Below are 25252 nucleotides of genomic sequence, written 5' to 3' on the forward strand. Positions count from 1 at the left end.
CGTGCCCTCATTGGTCATGTGCGCGTTCGTGTGTGTTGGAAGAGGGGCTCTGTAAGGAAGTGGCAGAATTTTTCCGGTTGTGTATTTTCAAAGTCGAGCGCACTCGAGCTGGTTTCTCCAAAATGACCTACCCCACCTTTAAGATATCTATTTGCCATTTTTTTCCCAATTTTTGTGTCATCCTCAACGTGTCCTTCTGTAAGGCTACACTAGCAAAAAACCTGTCTGACTAGTTTATTTTATCAAAATGTAGAAAGGATGTTAGCTGACACAACAAACACAGCCAGTAAACAAGTCTCGCCTTTCAAGTTCATATGGTGCAATGTTGCTTTACCGTAAAGTTTGTGACTCACTCAGTGACCAAGTCTAATTTCTTACCGGCAGTACTGAAGACTTAACCTCCCTATACCGTAATGGAGTTAACTGTCTGCCAAGCATTCAAGAACATAATTAAATGAAAGCTGGTAAAGTCTGTGATCTTGAAATGATCTTAACATGAATAGACAGAAGTAAGGAAAATGAAACTGACTCTATACTCACTTCTCCCTCAGACTTTGAAGAAGGGAGGTGGTCAGCAGGATGGACAAAAGGAGAAAGAAGAGATCCACTCCCTTCAGGAGCAGCTGGCTGCCTTGAAAGAGATCACAGTAGGTGGAGCTGTCATTAGACTGCACTTCTGTAATGGCTACTAATTAGTATTTATGACTCCAGGCAGACTTGAGTAGAGTTTGAACTCACTTGGTGGTCAGAAACTCAATTATTCCCGTGAACAGATAACATCAGCAGTACATGAAATCCTCTTGAGAGTGTTATCTACAAAGGCCTGAAGTTGTGTTAAGCTTTTTTTCTGTGATAGGTACTTTTTGTATCTGTGGTCTCTGACTTCTCTTTCTCCTTCTCCATCTGCTTGTAAAGGAGAGACGGGAGGAAAGCACCAAAGAAGAAATTCCCGATGAAGAAGCTCCGAAAGTCGAATCCAAAAAAGCTGTCAAAACAAGTATGTAAACATTTTTAACTAGAAAGGAGCAGAGCAAAGGATTTCAGATCCCAAATCACATTAAATATATTATTCACTAGAGTAAAAACATCGTTAAATACTCAACACCAACAGGTCTGGATTAGATGTTTCAAAGCACAATGTTATTTTGCTTTAAGATATTGGTAGATAGAAAATTGTTATTATAGAAATGCAAAACAAATCCAAATAATTTCCCATTTTCAAAAGGTATAAGCTTGTACATACTAGTATGTAAAGGCCCTTAAAGCATCTACTTTTGTTTCCAGTTGCCAAGCAACATTGCTCTTTAGAGTTTAACCACTTCAACTCCAAGTGTGGTGCTCTACAACAGAAACAAAAGCTCCATTTGTAGGCACTAACAATATCGTTTGCATGACTATGCCAGCCATCTCTACTATTAACCTATAGAAATAGACTGTAGATCCTATTTTCAAAGCTTAACATGAGGGTTCTATCAAAGCTAAACATACAGATCTCTTTTAACAAAATGATACACGTTACTACTCTGAAATCAGTCAATCCCATTTTTGAGTGCTGGATTTCTTTGGTCTGATGCTTTAACGAGGGGCCCTCGATATCTAATACTATCTTCTTAATTTCCAGAATCAGACAGTATTGATGTCCAACAATCTATCAACTACCTGGACAAGTAAGTGACTCATAATTCAATGGAGACCTTAAAACAAATCACGGAAATCATAGAAAGATGCAAAAACTTATTTTACAGGTTAAGTGATTTCACAGGCAATCTATTTTTCTAGCTCAGGTGTTTCATATAGTGTAATATTTATGGCAGCAATAGTCTGAACTGCAACCTGGTCTTATATTTCAGCCTGTGTATATTCTGCGGTAAAAAGGACGAGTCCTTCACAGAGGATGGATTGGACCTTCATTACTGGAAGCACTGTCCGATGCTGAGACGCTGCGATGAATGTAGACAGGTAAGATAATACATGCGATACGATATGATATACTTTATTGTCCCTTTTAAGGACATTTGTTCTGGAGTTACGCATACCAGGGGCAAATGTCCGAACAGAATTTATTTTACCGGACAAATTTGAAACTTACCGGTCATGTTTCAATAATAATAATAAGAATTGTGTAGCAGAGTTTCCGTTAGCAGGTAATTACCGGACTAGGACCTGATATGCTGATGTTTAAAACTCAGTTAATGGAACTCATTTTTATATTGCTTCAGTTTATAATCGTAACAGATCGAAATATTCAGATACATTTTTCCATAAATGATTCCACAAACAACATAATTATTACATTCAAAGAAACTGCTTGTAGTAGATGAAGTACATTATTCAAAAGTTTACATTAACTTTGGATAATAACAGAGAAACGGATTCTCAAGGTACACTTGAACGTTTTTAAAACTTTTGGCATGTATTTAGTCGTCTTGAAAGAAGGACTCTCTGTTCATTAAGCAGCTCAGTAACAAATCATTGTGTCCATAGGTAGTTGAGATAGCCAGCCTCACAGAGCACCTGCTGGGTGAATGTGAAAGCAGGTCCAGGTTCAGCCAGTGCCCGCGTTGCTCTGAGGCCGTGGCCCCCGAAGATCTCACTCGACACGTCCAGGGTCCCGCCTGCAATGGTGAGTTCTCAGTCTCACTCTTTCAATTTCTCAACCTTCCTATGTATTAAAACATGATTGAATTGTGTATTAATTTGTTTTTAATACATCTTTGTCTTTGTTATTTTTATTGGGGGAGGCATGTTAGTTTCACATGCACACTGTAGGCGTCTTACTTACTAGCCCATCAGGACAACCAGGATTTGTAGTTTTCTTTGATGAGAAAAAAGGTAACTCTATATGAGGATGAAAATGGCTTAAGATAAAACCCAAATAACAAAACAAATATGGCTTAACTGTGGCAATGGGTAACAGTCTCTGGCAGAATAAGTTGCAACTTTATATACATATATATTAAGAACAATATTTAATGGAAGCATTAATCGTTAAACAGAAAAAGGTGTCATATTGTCTTCCCAAAAGCTATGGTCAGCAGTCATAGGCCCCATTTACACGGGAACGCAAACAAAAACGAACCGAAATCGATATCAAAAAAGTCTTCCGTTAACACGCAATTGGCTCAATTAACTTATCCGTCCACACGAGAGCGCTCGACCCGCTGGAGACGCTGTAGTACATATGCCGGGCCTGTAAGTGGCGCTGTACTTCCGCCACAAAATACACCAAAAGCAGCGAAGAAGACTTCACGAGCATGCATGGTTGCCCTTCTGTTTATTCTCCGCGTGGATTTAGCAACAGAGGTGGGGAGAAGCAGGGCTCTGGCTGTTTCTCTTTTTCTCCCTCCCCGAGGCAAGCGTGTGCTCCTGCTGTAATTGTCTCCGGTAGTCCACCAGCAGATGAAAAACACCCACCTCTCTGCCTCTTCCAAGGGACGAGGGAACCGTGCGGCAGAGTTTCCATTAACTTTTTTTTTCGCCGGTCAACATGTCCGTTAAAGTTTAAATCTTCTGGACAAAATTAGAAAAGTGCCGGTCAAAGGTCTTCTTTGTTATTTATTGAGCTTTAAAACAAATGAATAACGACTCTATATAATCACATAAGAATAATACATGGAGCCTCTCTTTTCCTCCCCCTCTCCTGCGTGTCTCCGCAGCAACTGATCTCTGATCTCTCTCTCCTCTCCGATTAGACTTCACTCGCGTTTATGTCCATATCGATCAAATCTATCGGGAGGCTCCTGCTGGGTGCACTGTCCTGCGAGATACCGGGACCTGTCTCGAAACACTCGGTTTTCCCAAAAAGTTGGTTGATGTAGAGTCTAGCAACATTAGCAAAAGCAAAAGTCTGGGACAAAGGGCTAAATTCAATACAGTGACATTACAGATGGTGTTAACATCATATAGTTCCTCAATTTCAAGGGGCTGAGTTTATAATACAACATATATAATAAATGTATCATATCGAAATATTTAGGCCAGAAAATGACAGTAACCTAGTATTTTTACTTGCAACGCTCTGTGAAGCCTGCACCTTAGCCAGCTGCACATCTTGCTTGTTTTTTTTAGGGGGGAGAGAGAAACACATGCTCAGTTCAACTGAGGACAAGTCAGTGGCTAGCCCTTTCTAAAATAACCTACAGTTTGGCCTAAAAAATATTTCAAATCCTTAAAAAAGTATATTTGAGTCTTAAGATCATTGAAGCTAGAGGCTATTTAACCGCTAACATGCTACTGCCACTGTAGCCTGTCAAGTTAGCTGGCTTGGTAACTGTTAGTTAGCCCAGTCGCTAGCCGTACACTAAGTTTAGGTTATACAAGAGAGGTATTTAAAAATGTGACTACTATCATAGGACTGAATGCAAGCAATTGCTCTATTTTGAAGCAGTTTAAATCAGAGTTATATAAAACTCATTATGTAAATGTTTGCCCAGATAATATGAAAACGTCCTCCTTCGTTGATCCTTTGGCTCTCAGTTCCCTAAAAAGGTCAGCTCAGTCAAGACGCTTTAATATTCAACTCATCTCACAAATTCACGTGATCTTAATAATTCCACTCAAATTAATCGATTTCACCAAATTCTGGTTTGACCTGAAGTGATAACAGCAGAAATGATTAAAGTAAAACATTGGTTTGACACAAACAAATTATCAATAAATATAAGCAAAACAAAGATTATGTTATTTGGAAAACATAAAACAAATCCACAGGTGCAATTAATTCTAGACAACATAAACATAGAAAGAGTATATGTAAATAAGTTCCCTGGTGTGGTTTGAGACCACAAAATCAGCTGGAAACCTCTTATCAATCATGTAAAAGCAAAACTGGCTAAGTCTATCGCAATATTGGGGAAAGCAAGACACGTTCTGGACTACAACTCATTATATACTCTATATAACACACTAATATTGACATATCTGAGTTACTGTGTGGAGATTTGGGGAAACACGTACAAAACCAACCTACAGCCGTTATACACATTACAAAAAAGGGCTATAAGAATAATCAATAATGTTGGATATCTTGAACACACTAATGTATTATTTTTGAAGTCACACATTTTGAAGTTCACTAATCTTGTTAAATTTAAAACGGCACAAATCATGTACAGAGCAAGAAATAATGTACTTCCTAGGAAATTAAAAAAAACTGTTCATAGACAGAGAGGGTGGGTATAATTTGAGAGGAAATCTACATTTGAAACAACTCAAGGTCAGAACAACTGAGAGAAGTATGTGCAGAACAATCTGTGGGGTGATTATATGGAATGGTTTGGAGCAGGAGTTACGGCCCGTCCACACAGCGGCGTGCGTTGACGCTTGGAGGTGGGCGTATCTGAAGCTTGGGGATTTTTTGCGAGCAACGCGACCAACAACCAATCACATGAATCTCCCACCCCCGACATACAAAGCAATAGCAATGTTAAAACGAAGTAAACTGGATATAAAATCCCCAAACAGGCAAAAACCTACCAGTTTCACCCACTGTCTCTGTCACCTCCCTCCATGCCTCGCTCCTCCGGTTTGTATCCCGGTAGATGAACAGAGACTGATCATACAGCACCGGGTGATTCACTACCACCATAACATGAATTTTCCCTCCATTTTTTGGAATATGAGGAAATGACCTGCGTAGTCTCTCCCAGCATACACGCGGTTTGATTGGCTAGCGCTTGTACTGGCAGATTTGCATAAACGGGATTTCATTGGCTGACGCTTCTGCCGAGGCGCCAAAAGTTGAACATTGCTCAACTTTTGAAGCGAGCAACGCCAGCAACGCTCCACGTCGCTTCCCAAAATGCAGTTCGGCTAAAAGTGACGTCACCCCATTCAAAGTGAATGGGCAGAAGCGTTGGAAGCTTCAACGCACGCAGCTGTGTGGACGGGCCGTTAAAACAAAGCACAAGCATAATTCAGTTTAAAAGGATGTACAGAAACACCTTTTTGGAAAACTATGAGAATGAAGAAAGGTGATTGAAGATGAGAAATTATTGTATATGTATGTATAAATGTAAATGTAAGTAGGAATAACTTGCATAATGATTTAAAGGACAATCATTGATCAAGTAAGGGGTGGGAATTAATAAGCATTTGCTTCCTTCTGCTCCCTTTCGGACACATAATATGATTTAATATTATTATTAATATGAAGACTTTTATTTTTGTTGAATATATAAATATTATCATGAATGTGGATAAATACTGTATTTTAACAATACGGTATTCTGTTTTTCACATTTGTTATTTTTTATTTGTTCGAAATAAAGATTGAAATGAAATGAAACCTGCACTTGGTTTATTTATTTGGTTGAACTTTATAAATAGTCATACTCTGGCATACAGCACTGTGGTCACAATACATCGCTTTCAGCAGTGTTGGGACTAACGCCGTTATTTTTGGCAGTAACTAGTACTCTAACGCATTACTTTTTAAATTCAGTAACTCAGTTACCGTTACTACATGGTGCGTTACTCCGTTACTGCGTTAGTGTTTTTATATAGTCAACAGCCAGGCGAACAGAGATGAGAACTGTACTTAAGTACAGTACTTGAGTAAATGTACTTAGATACTTCCTGTGTCACATGCGGAGACGGGCTTTGGACGTGTTTGTGTTGTTTACTAATAAGACTATCATGGCGGCGGCGGAGCTCAAGTTTCTCCACTTGGAGATATTCTCACTATTTCACTTTTGTCGAGCACAAAGAAAAGAAAGTTTCTGTTAAATGTAAGTTGTGTCCTGGCGGGTCAAAGAGCCTATCTACTGCCCAAACCAGTCATTCAAATCTCTTAAAACATCTGCAAAAACAACATGCTGGGACGAAGCTAGTAGCTAAGACCCGCACAGACCCAGACTCAGCCAACGCCACTCCACCTCCACCTAAGCAACAGCAGCTGGATTGTAACCAAGGGACTGCTAGCCAGGGAAAAGTCGATAAAGCCATTGCACGGTATGTTGTAGAACACATGCAGGCTATTGCTACAGTGGAGTCACCCGCTTTCAGGGAGCTAGTTAGCATGATAGCATGTCCGGGCGGCACACGGCATATGGAACGGAAAACTTGTTCCAACTACCTGGAGAAAGAATATACAAAAATGGAAAGCCAGCTAATATCGATGCTATCCAGATTGCAAATAATGCATGTCAAGTTGATCAACAGATTGTATTATTCTCCAATGCAATAACAGTACTGAAATGAAGGCTATAAGGGCATTAATGGGAGCCCTTTTTTTAAGTAACTAAAAAGTTACTTTTCACAGTAATGCATTACTTTTTGGTGTAAGTAATCAGTAAAGTAACCGAGTTATTTTTTAAATGAAGTAACTAGTAATGGTAACTAGTTACTGGTTTTCAGTAACTATCACAACACTGCTTATAAGACATACAAAATGTGCTTTATGTTTATTTTGCTGCACATAGCCTTTAATAAATCAAAAGTCTGTACTTATCCATAGTGTTGGTTTCAGTACATTTTCTGTAAACTACCAGCCAGTATTTACCATCTGAAAGCTGAGGTCAGCTTTAGGTTATTTTGGTGGTTTGGTTCCTGCTGGAAGGTGTAGTTAACTGAAATCTGTACCAACTCACCTTAAGAAACAGGGCCCACTGTGTCAAAACGTACATGTCTGTGACCGACTATATGTCTCCACAGATAATTGACACAATTATTACGTTTGTTTTACCATAACCTTCAAGTCTCTCTTACCCCTGTTAGGTTGGGTTCCCATTGGGTGAAATTTGAATTGTGAGATAGGGTTGGCTTGCGTTCCCATTCCTTAAAGTAGTTAAATATGTTCTCCTTCAGTGGTGTTATTTCATCATTCTGGCTGGTGTGTTTAGGGTAGCTTTTGTGTAATGGTATACAACAGGTGGGTTAAGGTGTTGTGTTTCTTTTTCAGCCCCCATCTCGGGTAAAGGCTCCAACCACTGTCCTTTGTGTCATAACAACTTCATTCCTGGAGAGAAGGTACGATTCTTTAGATTTCACGAGGAAACACTCTGTTTCACTTACATCTCTGTTTTATGTTTCCTTTGTGAAGCAATGATGGGATTAAAGACAATTATAAACTGAAGTATAGCATGTGTTGTTAGCAACACGTAGGTGGAACAGGTGTGTCCCTTCACTGAACCAAACCAAAAATGTGAATTTTGACAGTAATGCTTTGCCATTTTCTGCTAGATAATGATGGGGTAACCCCAGTTGAGATTAAAGGAGTACTTCACCCACCAAATAATAATTTGCAATGAGTTACTCACCCCATGTTATCTTGAATTTATGTAGAAATCTGAACCGAAAATCCAAGAACATAAAAAAATCGTAATAAATCAAAGTTAATGGGAGACATGTTTATTAATTGCAGAACTATATTAAAACTAGGGCTGTCAAGTTAACGCGTTAATAACGCGTTAACGCAAAAAAAATTTAGCGCCACTAATTATTTTAACGCGATTAACGCATGTGTATTTTTTTTCCTCGGCCGCCCCGTAGTTTCAGAGCGCATCGAGTTTAAAATACCATCTACAAGCTGATGCCCACAGCCCCGCTCCTGCCGCCCGCTTGTGGCAGACCACACTTCCACGCTCACCGGCAGGCACCGACTGGCCATCGGGAGGACCGGGAGGGTGTGTGTATGTGCGCGAGAGAGAGACCTTACGTGCATTGTTGTTGTTAGCATCTGGTGCTAGCTAGCTGCGCTAACAGATATAAGGAGCTGTTTAAATGAAAACAGAGGAGCGCTCTATCCACACAACTGCGCTTAGCACTTGACTTGATGCAGGCAGCCAGACAGTGGGACATTGTACGAAAAGTCAGCACACTCAGCACGGATAGTGTGCAACATGGTTGCAGCGTCCAGGCAGCTCCGGTTCGAGCATATGCCTTGAGTTGCACATAGCTCCAACGATCCATCACACACACACAAATGATAATAAACATTAGCATAAAGCATATTTGTCCACTCATATATTGATAAGAGTATTACAAACTTGAAAAATATTCCTCTAAGGTACATTTAGAATAGATAAAAAAATGTGCGATTAATTTGCCATTAATCGCGATTAACTATGGACAATCATGCGATTTATCGCGATTAAATATTTTAATCGACTGACAGCCCTAATTAAAACATTAGATGTTAACAAACTCATGCGCTACTTGTGTTCTGGTTGGTATTGATTTTGTTAAGCGCGGCCACCATTTACTTCAATTCCTCACAAGTTTTTGGATTCTCCGTTCACTGTGAAACGCACGAGAAAAACACGTTTTCTTCAAGAATTCAAGGTTACACAGTTAGTGACTAATTGATAATCAAGTGCTGATTTTGGGTTTGAAGTTTTTGCTTCTTGGTTTTTCACATCATTTTGGCCTGAACTTCACTCAAGGAGCTTTTCCATTTTCCCTCTTTTATATCAACACTGAAATTCTAAAAAGCATCTAATATTAGGCTTGAGGAGCAAACAGGTGTTGAGGTAAAACACTGCTATTGTTGGCCTTTAAAGGGGGCAGAGCCTTTGTTCTTAATGGGCTGTTTCATTTGTCCAAAGATCAGGTAGATACCATCACATTCTTCACATTCCATTCCATTAGGTTGAGAGGAAGTCAGAAAGACAATAATAATCCTGATAAATTATTGACATATTTGTATTTTTTGATAGCCATGCCTTCCTTAAATCTTTGTGTGCAGCCAGGGTGTTTGGGGATAATGCAGTTATTTTGGTACAAATAAAAAAAGTGGATTGTTATATTGTTGAAAACTTGGAAAAGTTCAGGTTTCCTGCTTATGCGACTTGCTGCTTTGTATAATGTGGGCAATGTTTGATCTGTAACAGGAAAAGTTTATACATATTTACTGGCAATCTTATTTCAATATGAAACAACTGATAGAATGAATCAACAAGAAAATTGGATAAAAAAGTATTAACTCAAGCGATAGTAGCATACCCTGAATGTAACCTCAATGTTAATTATTACAAAACAGTTAATGAGTTTGCTCTTATTTTAAGTTAGTAAACAGTGCTCGTATGTCATAAGCCTTGGTGTTGCTTATCCATTAAGAACCCTTGTTGTATGTTCACTTTTTGTGTGATAGAGAAGTTTACAATGGATATTAAGTGCACAAGTTTCTCTGCCTCACTAAAAGATGTAACAACAGTGCAGCCTTTCATTTGTCTTCTATTACGTTTGTGTCATCTGGGACGCTCATGAATCATGCAGTGTGTCTTTGAAGGAGGCACAAGAGCTACAGGTATTAGTCTGACCAACAGCACCTGTCCTGTCCTTGTTTCCAGCAGCACTGGAAATTAAACTTCTGGACAAATCTCTATTATAAGAATTCCAAATTGGTAGATAAAACCTCAGACTTCAGTTAGACATGTCCAGGTCTTGTAAGACAAGTGTAATCCATTCAGTGTTATAATGATCTCTTTAAATCAATTTTGAAGACCAAAATATTGTTCAAATTATGCTACGGCTCTGCCTACATTGATGACGAACACAACAAATACCAATAGTATACTAATTGGAGACCCTGTAATTGTTATGAATATGCCTGTTTAGATTCTATTACGTTTGTGTCATCTAAAATAAATATCAACCTTGATAGGTTGATATTTATTACTTAATGCCTCTTGAATATATGGTACATTTATTATCTGCCTTGAAAAAGTGTGATAAACTATCAAGTAACTAGAAGGGCCAAGGTTGAATTTCCTAACTCGCAATGTTAACAAATAATAAAATACATTGTGTATCCGCACTGTGATCCGGATCCACCTCAAACTGTAATGGGTTCTTCCTTGCCCCATACACCTTTTACTGAAAGGATATGTAGTTTATTTCCGTAATCCTGCTGACAAACAGAGAAACCAACAAACTAAACCAAAAACATAACCTAAAAGTAAAAATGATCTGTTGACAATAATCTCTTTCAATCTATTTCACAGCAGACAATTCCAGTTGGAGCCATGAAAAACATTGCCACAAAACATGCAGCCTTAATTAATTCTATGAATCACACCTGTGTTGTTGCTGTTGTGACACACAGTGTCCGCAGTGAAAAATGCTTATTGTCCTTTGTTGCTGTGATTGGTATAAATGTGGGTCAACGTCAACATTCTGGGGAAAAAACGTAATTAATGAACAAAAGTGATCATTATACAACATGGTGGCAGTTTTTAGTCAGTTACCGTTAAACCATTTTATTGGTGTCCAAGTGGGATAGGTAATAAGTAATTTGAGGTTATGCCAAATGAAAAGTGAGTTATTATTCAATTCTAGTTGCATTTTGTATTCAAAATCTGATTGACTTTGAAAACCTCTCACACCATTAAAAATACATAAAGAAAAAACTCACAGAAAGTCACACTCAGTGCCAGAGTTGTGCGTATGCAGCCAATGAAAGGCTTTAGTGTTAGTGGGAGGGAGGGCAGCCATTGGGGTCTTGACTGGGCCCACAGTCACATGTTGCTGTCCCGATCGAGAAAGTACCTGGGAGAGGAACGAACTCACTGAGCTACTTTTGTCCCTGTTCCAGGCCTGGAAGGCTCACCTCATGGGCAGGGAGGGCTGCAAACAAAACTCACGCAGGACTGCGGTGTCCCAGAGAACCCAGCCAGCACAAGGTAAAGCATTCATAACACCCCTGCGTACACCCACCTCCCTAACGCTCAATGTGAACGCTATACAGATTGCCCATGCTTGTTGGTAAAGATGTCATGTTACAGCTTTTCCACTATGATTTCCTGCCACAAAGCACAGAATGAAGCACATACAAATAGTGACAGGTTTAATATGAAAACTAGTGTAGTAGGTGATCCTTTTTAATTGATATTTTCAAATTGTTAATGTGTTAATGATCGAAACATCGAGTGGCTTTTTGTACAGTTGTATGAGGCCCAATGCACATTATTTTTGAAAGCAACGTCTCTCATTACAATAATAACCACCTTGATGCCAGAGTGACAGTTGGGCTTAAAAAAACACCCACACTAGAGAACCACTGCAGAATATATTTAAGTTAACCCTAACCCTACGATTTAAGGTGTGTAACATGTGAAACCCAATTGAATATACTATTTATGGTTTCAGCAGTTACTATTTAGTGTATTTGCATTCAGTAGTTTGCTTCTCTATATCGTATTAATTACTGGTGAAGTACTTGACCCAAGGTTTACAGGAAATGATGTGTGCACTTACTCGACATGATGCAGGAGACTAAAGTCCATGGGTAGAGTTACCGTTGGGAAACATTTATTTTTGTTCTCTTTTCATTAAAACAGCATGTGCCTTGGATCCCCATGTTTTTTCATCTTCACAGATTCACTGTTTCACAGCAGACATTTTGACTTTAACCAAAGCATAGGTGTTACCAGTGATGGAAGAAGTGCTTATATCCCTTACTTAAAGTAGAAATACCATAGTCGCAAAGTACTCCCAAATTAAAGTCCTGAATTCAAAATGTAAAAGCACAGAAGTATTAAAAAAGTTTTTTTTTATTATCATTAATAGAGAATATAATTTTTTTGAAGATCATATGTAATAACAATGTAATCTTGTATTATTAGCTAGTTTTAGATATTAATTTCAGCTAGTTTGAATACTACTGTGAAAATGAATAGTGCCTTAATACCTCATCATATAAGCTCATTATATGTTTTTATGTGTTTACTAACCAGTAACAACATAAAATGGAAACACTCAAGGAAAGTAAAAGTATGTTCTGTACATAGGTACAGTACTTGAGCAATTGTACTTAGTTACATTACGTGACAGGTGTTGCTAATTACACTAATGACGGCTTTTTAATCGTATCTTAATTGCAAACAGGCATCATTACTATCATTATTTACACCTGTGCTTTACCTAATGTGACGAGTCAAAATGTCTTCAGTTAGTAGTGCTCATCTTCTGTTGCCTATAGAGTAGAAGCTTTCATGGTGTCATTTTTTGCCCCCAGTGGTGGCTTTACATGCCATAGTGAAGTGAATTCTGCAAGCTGTATTCATTAAATAGACCAGCCGTAACCACAGGCAACTGACATTGCTGCCATATCAACAGAAATATTTAAGAGTATAACTTTAAGCAAGTTCGATGACAATGGGTAGGACCCAGACTAGGTCAGAAGAGCAGGAGGGCAGTTCCTGGAGCACGACCCTTAACATCAGGGGTGCCAATTGGCACCATAATGAGCCCCCTGACATACGGATACTGAAAACGTTTCAAAAAAGTTAATCCAATTATCCATTGACTGATTTGATACTGCATGAAAGGTGATATTCCAAATGGATATTGGCTTATAAATTAACTTTTTCAGGGATTTTCCCAGGAAATAGTTTGTAAAAAGTGGTAAGCCGTGACACATCTTGCACATGTTATTTCCTGTTAATAGATGATTGCTCAAATAGCAGTCTTGAGTTGGAAATAGCGCCTGTGATAAAATAACAGATTTAACTTAATTACTTTCCTTTCTGCTGTTTAACCTATGCTGCTAATATACAACAAATATCTTGTTCAATACAAATCTTTTAAAAAGTAAATTATTTCCATCATTCTACAAATTGAACACAAAAAGTACAAATGCAGAAATATGTAGTTGCGTTTAAAAGTTTACTTTCAATACTCCGTTTTAACTATCAAAAATAAATCGGACAGTCCAACATTTGAGGCACTTGCAATGCTCGATAGTAAAGTAAATCCCAAGAAACAATATATTGCATCAGGGTTGGTGTGAAGGTATAACCACAATACGCTGATGTCATGAATCCTTCCTGTTTGTACATGCATCACAGCTAATGCAGGCTGCTGTGTTTAGTGGTAAATAGAACAGATGAACATTCATATAGAAGACCCGCCTCTTTATGGATGTTCCTTTACAGGTTTACTGTACATATATGTGTTGTGTGTGTCCAGGCAGGGCTGGTGGTGGAGCCAAGATGAAGCATGCGTGGTCGGTAGGGGCCAGAGGCAGAGCCATGGGCAGAGGCAGCCGGATCCCAGCCCTGGCACCAATGGCCAGAGGAAGTACACCAGGGAAGCACTGACACTGGAGCACCCTGGGGAGGCCCCCAGCAGCAACACACAGCCCTGTAGGAAACTACTCAAACATTTCCTGCTCCCATGATAGGTTTCATATCTTTTGCTCTGTTTCCAGTCCTATTTAGGATTAGGGTTAGGGTTAGTCTACCTGGAATCACCATTATAAGACCTGTTATTTTGTCTACACGTCATCATGGCGTCACACACCTGTCGGGCTAGTAAACATGTGCAGACTGCGTTCTGTTTGCCGATATCACCTTACAGGTTGGTTTTTTTGGGTCTAATTTTGTTCAAACTGCTGACAGGTTGGGAGCCAACCCCAGTTGGAAATAATACAACTAGAAACTGTCACTCTGGTATTGTACTTGCTTTAAGTTTCTTGATGACTCATAAGAGACATATACAGCAACATATCTTATCATTTTGTGCCTGCATCTCGGGGCTGACACCCTGATGACTCACTGTGACATCTTCAGGGTTATTCATTTTTGAGTTAACTAACTCAAAAAAAAACGTTCTTCACAAGCTATCCAATGCCGCTATAAAGGAAAACATTTCATTGTTAAAATAGTCAAAATGGGCACAAAAAGAACAAAATCAGCATTGAATTTAAAATTATATTTGGACCACAAACGTTAATCAGTGTATTAATGCTACATATGTAGTACATCTTGACAGGGCACAGTGACAGTAAATGATACTTAAAGCACGCCTCTCCGTGAAGCAGTAATGTGAGAAGACGAGGAATAAAAACGTTCCTCCCTTGGCAACACGTTAGAATCCTCCCTGACAACCTGAGTGCAGCTTTACTGGCAGCTTTGTACTTACATTTTTACTTATTGACGTGTATATCGAAAGAATAATATGAAATTGCACTTTGCCAAAGGGATGGTACTGAATCTTCAGTGCAGGTTGAACTTGATTTATTATTCCTGTTTAATTCCTACTGACAATCTTAAGTAGATATCACAATTTCATATGCTGTACTAGTTGAGTAAGAGACTAAGTAGAGCTTTTAACGTAACATAATTATTAAAAAGGAAAACACACAATGGACATGAATGTACAGTCAATAGTAGAATCTGTGTAGCAGCTCTTTTTAGTGGATTTTGGCTGATTTGACCCTCAAGCTCAACATTTAAACATCTTCCATTGTACCGCTCAGTGTTATGACGATGGTGATTGTAATATGTCTATGTTAGTCCTCAGCCAAGAAGAATTTACACAGAAATGGTCCAAGGTGTCTTTGAAAGATTGTATTACGAGTAGGGGATGTTCTTCATTAATGTGTGGGATTAGATTTACTGTTAAATAAGTTATAGGTATAAGAAAGTTTATTTTTGATTTCCTAATCCATCACATTGGCTTTTATATGTTTCTGTATTGAGGACTTTTGCAACAGTGGATATTTGTGATGTGCTTTTATGTGCATAGTCATTGTTTTATGAATAATTATGGCATGAAATGGCTATTTTATTCTGCAAAGTATCTGTATTTGTTTAAATAAAGCTACATTTAGCATAACATTGCAGATTTAGTTTCACTTGACAAAATATTTCTGATACTATTGTACATTTGAAATCCAAATTTCCCCCCAAATAATCAGCATTTTCATGTGCTGCTCAGAAATGATGCAACAATCATTCTGTATTCAAAGAGTTGACCGATAGTCCCAGTTTTATTTACATTATCATACACAAATCTACAGTATTACAGCCCTTTTAGTTTCTTTGGTTTTTGACCTGCCTCAGCTAATCATATACACATCATTGACACTTAGAAAATACCATAAAAGGTGGAATAAAACAATATATTAATTTAAAATAATCAAATAATTACTTTCTTTCTTTTTTTTTTACAAAATCAGCCCCCTTCCACATCATAAATCAACTTGGAATGCAATCCAAGTTGTGTGCTTTGAGTCCATGAATTTAAACTGAAATTAGAAATTGTTAATAGAATTAGCATTTTTAGTCACAGGAACACAAGGAAGTAAGAAGTCCAGTCTTATTTATGCCTGCACAAACACTAAAACCATTACAACCATGTCTCCCAGCATCAATGTTAGATCTCACATTAAAACTATAGAATGATCCTGAAATGGCACCAAGAATGAGAAGAAGAAGAAACGTTCCAAGAATGCGTACGCACTGTCGAGTTTTGGTTAGTGGTTTCAAAAAATGCTCTTGGATTGCGTCAGAACAATTTGCGAAATTAAAAAACGGTATGTTTGTCCCCCTTCCTGAACATGACTCAGCAGATTCAGTATAGACATGTAAAGATCATCATGATCATTAAAAACAACGCAATTCTCCCGTGTATTCAGTTCAGTTTGGGTGAAGTAGTTTACTTCATATACATTTTCAGTTATATTGACACTTTACGCGCGCACACAAGCCCCTCGCTGTGCACCACGTTCCACATCCTGAGCAGCTCCTGCACGCTCAGTTTGTGCACCACGATGAGGTTTTTGTAAAAGCACGGCTCGCTGTTCATGGAGCTCACCTTGCGCCTGGTGATGCCGAATGTCCTGAAGTCCGGGTGCATCTCCGGGACCAAGTCCAGCTTCTGCAGGCACATGCCCAAAAACACATCGTCAATGGGGTACAACTCCAGGTCCTCGGAGACCACGAAGAGCCTCCTGGCCATCTTGGAGGACATGAGGAACCCTCCGCCTCCAACATAAGGTGGATATGGCTTATCGTACAGCTCTCTGGGGATGTAGTATTTACTCTGCCGATTTCGGATGGGGGTCGCATTGAAGATGGTGTCCCCCACGAACAGATTGGCCTCTTTGCGATCCTCCACCTTGAAGTCGATGAGCTGCACCAAGTTCTGCGTGTTCACGAACACGTCGTCATCTCCTTTGAATATAAACTGCACATCGGAGCAGTAGATGTCGAACCATTTGAGGAAGTTGACCTCCTTCAGGGTCAAATTAAAGAAGGTGTCCATGAAGTCCCACTGCAGGATGTCCCCGTAGATCCTGTCCTCGTACTTGATCAGTTTCTGGAGGTTCTTAGTGTCCTTCCCAGTCGTTGGGCTCCCCAGAAGAAATAACGTTTTGATTTTCTTCCCATCCACAGTGTGTTCCTTTCCCCATGTTTTACGCACAGCCTCCCGGCGATCGTGCTGCTCGATGATGGATTTAACCACCATAAGGATGTGCGCCTCTCCACGCGCGCACTTCTCCGGGTGGTTGATGAGCATGGGGAAGTACCTGCAGTGTCTGTGCAGGACAAACTGGTGGAACCTCGGGTCCAAACGCTTGAACCAGTCCTGCGTCCGCACCGACGCGTCCTCGCTGCAGTTGAGAACCTGCACGTCCCAGGAAGCCGGGGTCTTATTGAAGACCCGCTGCGCGTCCACTGTGTTGCTAAGCACCGGCAAGTCCAAGCTCCCCAAACTGTTTTTTACGATCCTTTTCTTGTAGGAAAAACACTCGGGGCTACACCACGGCGTGTCATTGACATGTTTTAATCCCACTGCGTCCTTCTCTGCCACTTTCAGCTTGTGGATCATGAGGAAAGAAGCGAAGACGAGGAACAGGCTGAGCAGAGGCTTCAGTAGACCCACGCGCCTCCTCCGAAAAAAATTATCCATGGCTCTCACATCGGTGCCCACTGATCCTCAGATGCTGGACGTGTTGCCTTCATAGTGTTTCACAACTTTTGATTTTCATCCATCACCGCCGCCGCTGCGCATTTTGAGCCATCAGAGGTTGTTTCCTTCGGCTACGGGCTACCTGACACTGAAGGGGCCCCGGGGCCACGTCTGCCCACGACGGGGCTCAATGGAGTCACACATCGCCTCTCTGGGAAATAATGCACTACATGTCCTCAGGCTCGTTCCCTGCACTCTGTCTTAGAATGACTGCTGCAGGATACACTTCTCTCTCCTCTGTCTCTCCCTCTCTCCCTGTCTCTCTCTCCTCCCCCAATGATCCTCACTGATCTGGGACCAGCAGGTTTCGCATTTCTCACACACACCAGGTGTCCAGCAAGTAATAGTTAGTGCTTTTAAACAATGTAAGCTACACCATGATTATAAATTAATCTCTAAGATCTGCATGCACATAGATACAATGAAAACAATAAACTTTATCAAATGTAATTGATTGATATGAAAATATAATTAGGGAAGACAAAGTAAGTTAATAAAAGAAAAGCATGCAGATCAAAAAAGTAGTACAACAACGCACATCTAAAGAAACATTTTAATAATGCATTTATAGATCCTGAACATTTTGGGAAACGGTACCAAAATACTAGTCAAGGGGCGTAAAGTACTAAAGGTGTATCATTTGGCTATGAGGAAGTAGCAATAAGCTGGGTAAATATGTGCTTTAATTGTTCCTTATAATTTCAAAAAACAACATATTTAAAGGCATGAGAAAAGCAGAAGTGAATATAGTTTCTTAGAAATGGATTCACGCAAGTTAGTGTCAACATCCTTTCTTAATAAGCTATTTGTTGGACAGGCTATACTTTTCATCGCCTTATTTGTTAACAGGCCAAGTTACATAGCACATGGAGGACAAATGTCTTTATGTATTCCTTCCCCATGTGACGTTAGGCTAGAGCATGCTTGATGAACAGCAGTTTCACATGAATCATCAGGCGGAAACGCAGGAAAATGTAACTAAAATAGTTGGTATGATAAATACAAAAGAGATTGCGTCAATACAAAGAGGTTTATTTGTGTGTTATTGGAAGGGACACATCGCCAGAAACTTTGAATTGATGTAAAGCAAGTCATTTGGTTAAAATAAGTGGCTAACCAGTTTTTGAAACCAATTTCCAAATGATATATTTATCCTTAGTTGTGGTATGTATCAAAGTACATTTACTCAAGTATTGTACAATTTCGAGATACTTGTACTCCACTATTTCTATTTACTCATAGGCGGATTTTGAGGGGGGGGGGGCATTTTCCCCCTAGTGGCTGAAATATGTTACAGCATTACTAGTCGAAAACTGTTCCAATACAAATATTTCGTATATCAATATTTGAATAAGGTAGGACACTCGTTAATAATATTGTAGCTTGTTCAAGTAACCAAGGGATATAGTAGTTATCAAATAAGTATAAGATGTGCACAGTTATGATAAGTTTTACAGTTATGTAATGCACTGTTGTTGGGGGGAGAGACCGCCCCTTCCATATGAATGTGTGTGTACGGCGGGCATGGAAAAGTCATACTCAGTGCGGTGAGCGCTGGCTTTATTGCTACTGTATCCGTAGCACCCCACGCAATAGTTGGGACTGTGTACTGACGTCAGTAAAAAAGGTTTGCCTCCCCAAGCGCAAATGTCAAACTCCGCCTATGACTTTACTCCACTACAATTTGTTAGCCAATGCTGTACTTCTTTTACTCCACTTTATTGAGAGCTTTAGTAACAAACAACTTTACAGATTCAGTTCCTTAGCTTATATATAAATAAACAATGGCATGAAATTATAGGTTGAGATATTCAGTAGAAGTAAATAAGTGTAATCTTAATTAGCATGACCATATTAAAGCAACAATAATCACAATCGAGTTCATATTTATGATTCTGCAATGAGCCACCACAATAGCGAGTACTTATATATTTTCCTATTTGGGTATTTTGATGCCAATACTTTTCATAAGTAGGATGTTAAATGCAGGACATTCACTTGTTGCATAGTATTTTTACATTTAAATCCAGCTACTTTTAAACAAGTTAAAATCCAGCTACTTTTAAACAAGTTAAAATCTTAAGTATAGGCCTACTACTTCCAACATGATTATTCCTTTAATACATACCTGGGCCGTGTCTGAATTCAGGGGATGCACCCTTCGGAGTACACAGCCTACGCGGTCCACGGAGGACCCAGCCCACGTAGGCCGGGTAGGCTGGACCGAGCGGCCTACCTAATGAGACGGTCTAGTTTACGGAGGGCTTCGTATTTACGTCACGTGATACGCGCTGTTCAGTTGCGTTGCTCCAGCAGCCTGCTAGCAAATTAGCTTACAAGCTAACTCAGCTGAAAAGGATCCAGAAACGTTACCTTTACTGTTACATTTTGGAGATCACCGTCGGCGATTAATTAAAGAGGACCATGGCCAGGTAAATAAGATGAAGCTGTTCCTTTAGCCCCCAGTAATGTTACATTAGTAAGTTAACAAGTACATTATATATAGCTGATGTAATTTAATCATATTATTTCATATTTAAAATAAGTAATACTTTTTCTGTACTAATACAACAATATGTTTTTTAAATGAACAAAAGCATGTTGTATAGATTGATTCTTAACAATATTAGTGTTCTAATCTTAATAGCTGTGATCATAACAGTTTATATTCTCCTTCTTCCCCTAAACCTGCCCAGATGATGTCCCACTGACCCCAGGTCAGCACCTCCAGGTCCAGCAGCACCGTGACCCCCCGCTCTGCTGAAATACACAATTAAACATTTTCTATGACCTATTTTTTTTATTAATAAAATTAAACTGAAGACAGTTTAATGACCTAGAGATATCCTATTATTCCACTGCTTATGTACACATGTTGTAAATAATGGTTAAAACCGCAGTAAATGAAATAAACAATGTGTTTAACAATTACAATGTAATATTGTATTTTCATCTTATCACAAAGTAGAGGTAATAATATATCCATCCTCTATCTGCAGCTTCATGTCTTCTATTATTATAACTTTCATCGGAGGAAATCAATCATGTTATTTTATTTAACATCACCGACAGTAACAAAAATATCAGAAAAAGTGTGTTTATCAAGTTGTTTATTTGTATTGTATGTGCAGCAAGTATATAGAAGCAGCTGGGGGGGGGGGGGGGGGGGGTCCAGGTGGATGGCAGCTCTGTCCTGATGATCCGCTGTGCACTTTTCAGATTAGGGGTCCTTCTCCAGCAGATCTATTTCTCCAGAATTGTCCTAATTACAGAGAAAAACAAGAGACAAAGAAAATAGTGAATTAATCATATTAAACACAGGGTTGCAGAAGTATTATTGCAAAATGGAACTCATAAGCATTTCAGACAAACAATCCCTAAAGGATCATTTAAAATGATGGACTGTTCTGGTTTTTAAAAAACTAAAAGAAGAAATGACCGTCACACGTGCATCCCTTTGACAGCACTGCACAAACTAACATCAAGCTAAAGGATGCTGTCTATTTGTGATTGTCTTATTATTATTATGGGATTAGGATAAATTAAATACACTTTAACCTAAATAAAAGATGATCAAATCTGGTGGAAATATTTAAAATAGGCTTTTCTTTTAGCCCTACATCAAAGCAGCATGAGCTGAATAAAAAGGTTGTAATGTTGTCCCAAAGTTTAATAAACAGTACAAAATTGGAACATGTCAGAGAAATAAATAAAGCTAACAGCAGCTACACGTCAGGGTAGCATTTTATAAATCCCACCGTACTGTAGGCTCAGTGGCGTTTCTATATGTACAAGGTGGGGCACAAAAAACGTAGATGTTTATATATAAGCTTCTGCAGTGAGGTTCATGGCTGGTGAGGCTCTGGCACTGACTCTTCAGGTTTACAAATATTATATTTTGACCTAAATCAAAATATAATATTATTTTCCAAAGCTTTTTTTGTCTGATGCTTCAATTAATTTTAAACAGGCAGTTCAACAAAAGGATACCCAAAACATGTAATTGTATCATTTAAATATTGAATTGTTCTCTCTTAGTAAGATCCCATTTTCAATAAAATTGCAGTCTTACCTTGACATGAAGATTAAGTCCATTTGCCTATCTCTCTTTACAAAAATCTCTATTACTTTTTTGTAAAAGTCCTCCTTATCTTCTTGTAGTTTCAAAAGTCTATCATAAATCTAATCTAATCAATAGATTTATGATTCGAAAATTATAAAAGTAGGGTAAACATGTGGATATTATCCGGCTGAACAAAACGTGCATTTATCTAACAGGTTTGTTTCCCACAGATCTTATTTTGAGCTATTTTCTAAAATCCTATGGAGAAATCTCATTGCTTTTGGGTCGAGGGAAGCCATGCGCAGTTTACTTCCGGGTTTTAGGACGCCTCACTGCAGCTCTCTGGCTGAAGTCGAATAGTCCATTTAGCTTAGGAACCTTCCTAAAGGAGTGAAATGACCCGGAAGTCCCTCAGTGGCAGCCATGATAAGTGCCGTTCGAATTCTCTAGAATGATGAGAATCAGGGGCGGACCTAGCACATTTGGTGCCCTAGGCGAGCTTCACCACTGCGCCCCCCCCCCCCCCCCCCCAAAAAAAAATCAAAACATCTTAACAGTTATACAGTAAAGTACTGCACCATTATTTATTACAAGCAAGAACAAGAGCTAAGAATAAATGTAAAGTTCACACTAAAGAATTAAAACAAACAACTTAGCTAACAAACAATAATAATAATAATAATAATAATAATAATAACAAACAATAAAAGAATGTGCACATTTGCTTTCAAAGAAAATTAAGAAGAAATGTCAAATAATCAATATATAATATGCTAAATAAATAACAAATTAAGATCTATTTACATTCCACTCCCTATCATCACACAAGGTTAGCCTACATATTAGCTCCTACTGGTTTCCATTTACAGTGCAATCCTTCTGGCCTTCCTCGCTGCAAAGTCATCAATCACATCATCATATGAAATCTGACCACCAACCTCATGGTTAATACTGATTACAACCAGACCACTGAGGCGTTCTTGAGCCATGGTTGACCTCAGGTATGTTTTCAAGAGTTTTAATTTGGAAAAACTCCTCTCGGCTGAAGCTACTGTTACTGGTAGCGTTGCACTGATCCGCAGAGCAATACACAAGTTGGGATATATTTCGGTGAGCTGCTTTGTGTGTATGAATTTCAACAACTCAAGAGTTGTCATGCTCTTTGATGGCAAGTCAGGTAAATGTTCCAACTCCTGAGCCAGCTCCTTCCCATCCAAATCAGATTGCCCTCCATGGCTTAAGGTGTGTGCAAGTGCCTCTGCTTGCTTCATCAGCTCTTGGTGTGGCAGGTCTGGGACGTTGTACAGAATGCCAAACTTGTCTTGCACATGTAGTAGTACAACAACGCACATCTAAAGAAACATTTTAATAATGCATTTATAGATCCTGAACATTTTGGGAAACGGTACCAAAATACTAGTCAAGGGCGTAAAGTACTAAAGGTGTATCATTTGGCTATGAGGAAGTAGCAATAAGCTGGGTAAATATGTGCTTTAATTGTTCCTTATAATTTCAAAAAACAACATATTTAAAGGCATGAGAAAAGCAGAAGTGAATATAGTTTCTTAGAAATGGATTCACGCAAGTTAGTGTCAACATCCTTTCTTAATAAGCTATTTGTTGGACAGGCTATACTTTTCATCGCCTTATTTGTTAACAGGCCAAGTTACATAGCACATGGAGGACAAATGTCTTTATGTATTCCTTCCCCATGTGACGTTAGGCTAGAGCATGCTTGATGAACAGCAGTTTCACATGAATCATCAGGCGGAAACGCAGGAAAATGTAACTAAAATAGTTGGTATGATAAATACAAAAGAGATTGCGTCAATACAAAGAGGTTTATTTGTGTGTTATTGGAAGGGACACATCGCCAGAAACTTTGAATTGATGTAAAGCAAGTCATTTGGTTAAAATAAGTGGCTAACCAGTTTTTGAAACCAATTTCCAAATGATATATTTATCCTTAGTTGTGGTATGTATCAAAGTACATTTACTCAAGTATTGTACAATTTCGAGATACTTGTACTCCACTATTTCTATTTACTCATAGGCGGATTTTGAGGGGGGGGGGGCATTTTCCCCCTAGTGGCTGAAATATGTTACAGCATTACTAGTCGAAAACTGTTCCAATACAAATATTTCGTATATCAATATTTGAATAAGGTAGGACACTCGTTAATAATATTGTAGCTTGTTCAAGTAACCAAGGGATATAGTAGTTATCAAATAAGTATAAGATGTGCACAGTTATGATAAGTTTTACAGTTATGTAATGCACTGTTGTTGGGGGGAGAGACCGCCCCTTCCATATGAATGTGTGTGTACGGCGGGCATGGAAAAGTCATACTCAGTGCGGTGAGCGCTGGCTTTATTGCTACTGTATCCGTAGCACCCCACGCAATAGTTGGGACTGTGTACTGACGTCAGTAAAAAAGGTTTGCCTCCCCAAGCGCAAATGTCAAACTCCGCCTATGACTTTACTCCACTACAATTTGTTAGCCAATGCTGTACTTCTTTTACTCCACTTTATTGAGAGCTTTAGTAACAAACAACTTTACAGATTCAGTTCCTTAGCTTATATATAAATAAACAATGGCATGAAATTATAGGTTGAGATATTCAGTAGAAGTAAATAAGTGTAATCTTAATTAGCATGACCATATTAAAGCAACAATAATCACAATCGAGTTCATATTTATGATTCTGCAATGAGCCACCACAATAGCGAGTACTTATATATTTTCCTATTTGGGTATTTTGATGCCAATACTTTTCATAAGTAGGATGTTAAATGCAGGACATTCACTTGTTGCATAGTATTTTTACATTTAAATCCAGCTACTTTTAAACAAGTTAAAATCCAGCTACTTTTAAACAAGTTAAAATCTTAAGTATAGGCCTACTACTTCCAACATGATTATTCCTTTAATACATACCTGGGCCGTGTCTGAATTCAGGGGATGCACCCTTCGGAGTACACAGCCTACGCGGTCCACGGAGGACCCAGCCCACGTAGGCCGGGTAGGCTGGACCGAGCGGCCTACCTAATGAGACGGTCTAGTTTACGGAGGGCTTCGTATTTACGTCACGTGATACGCGCTGTTCAGTTGCGTTGCTCCAGCAGCCTGCTAGCAAATTAGCTTACAAGCTAACTCAGCTGAAAAGGATCCAGAAACGTTACCTTTACTGTTACATTTTGGAGATCACCGTCGGCGATTAATTAAAGAGGACCATGGCCAGGTAAATAAGATGAAGCTGTTCCTTTAGCCCCCAGTAATGTTACATTAGTAAGTTAACAAGTACATTATATATAGCTGATGTAATTTAATCATATTATTTCATATTTAAAATAAGTAATACTTTTTCTGTACTAATACAACAATATGTTTTTTAAATGAACAAAAGCATGTTGTATAGATTGATTCTTAACAATATTAGTGTTCTAATCTTAATAGCTGTGATCATAACAGTTTATATTCTCCTTCTTCC

General features: G+C 38.8%; 2 protein-coding genes across 6 annotated transcripts in view; one reads left to right on the forward strand and one right to left on the reverse strand.

Annotated features, from left to right (window-relative positions):
* cep104 (centrosomal protein 104) overlaps nt 1-20550 on the forward strand; it is a 68817-nt gene extending 48267 nt beyond the window's left edge. For 2 of the 5 annotated variants that reach the window (XM_034086635.1, XM_071203827.1), the window contains 8 exons: nt 552-647; nt 916-997; nt 1622-1667; nt 1851-1959; nt 2485-2623; nt 11534-11621; nt 13909-14084; nt 20394-20550. In XM_034086635.1, coding sequence (XP_033942526.1) covers nt 552-647; nt 916-997; nt 1622-1667; nt 1851-1959; nt 2485-2623; nt 11534-11621; nt 13909-14084; nt 20394-20461 — 804 coding nt within the window. In that variant the 3' untranslated portion in view covers nt 20462-20550. Of the gene's footprint in view, nt 1-551; nt 648-915; nt 998-1621; nt 1668-1850; nt 1960-2484; nt 2624-7900; nt 7969-11533; nt 11622-13908; nt 14131-20393 lie in introns of those variants that run through there. The other 3 variants (XM_034086636.2, XM_034086633.2, XM_034086634.2) reach the window with 2 other exon arrangements.
* b3gnt7l (UDP-GlcNAc:betaGal beta-1,3-N-acetylglucosaminyltransferase 7, like) lies at nt 15685-17908 on the reverse strand. Its single transcript, XM_034086637.1, has one exon. The coding sequence runs from the start codon at nt 17635-17637 to the stop codon at nt 16402-16404; it is 1236 nt and encodes a 411-aa protein (XP_033942528.1). The 5' UTR covers nt 17638-17908; the 3' UTR covers nt 15685-16401.
* Nucleotides 20551-25252: the final 4702 nt, after the last annotated feature.

This window comes from Pseudochaenichthys georgianus, chromosome 7 (assembly GCF_902827115.2).
Source record: "Pseudochaenichthys georgianus chromosome 7, fPseGeo1.2, whole genome shotgun sequence".
NCBI classification, from domain to species: Eukaryota; Metazoa; Chordata; class Actinopteri; order Perciformes; family Channichthyidae; genus Pseudochaenichthys; species Pseudochaenichthys georgianus.

Coding starts and splice junctions, on each gene's coding strand:
- b3gnt7l (XM_034086637.1), bottom strand. CDS start 17,637: ATGGATAATTTTTTTCGGAGGAGGCGCGTGGGTCTACTGAAGCCTCTG.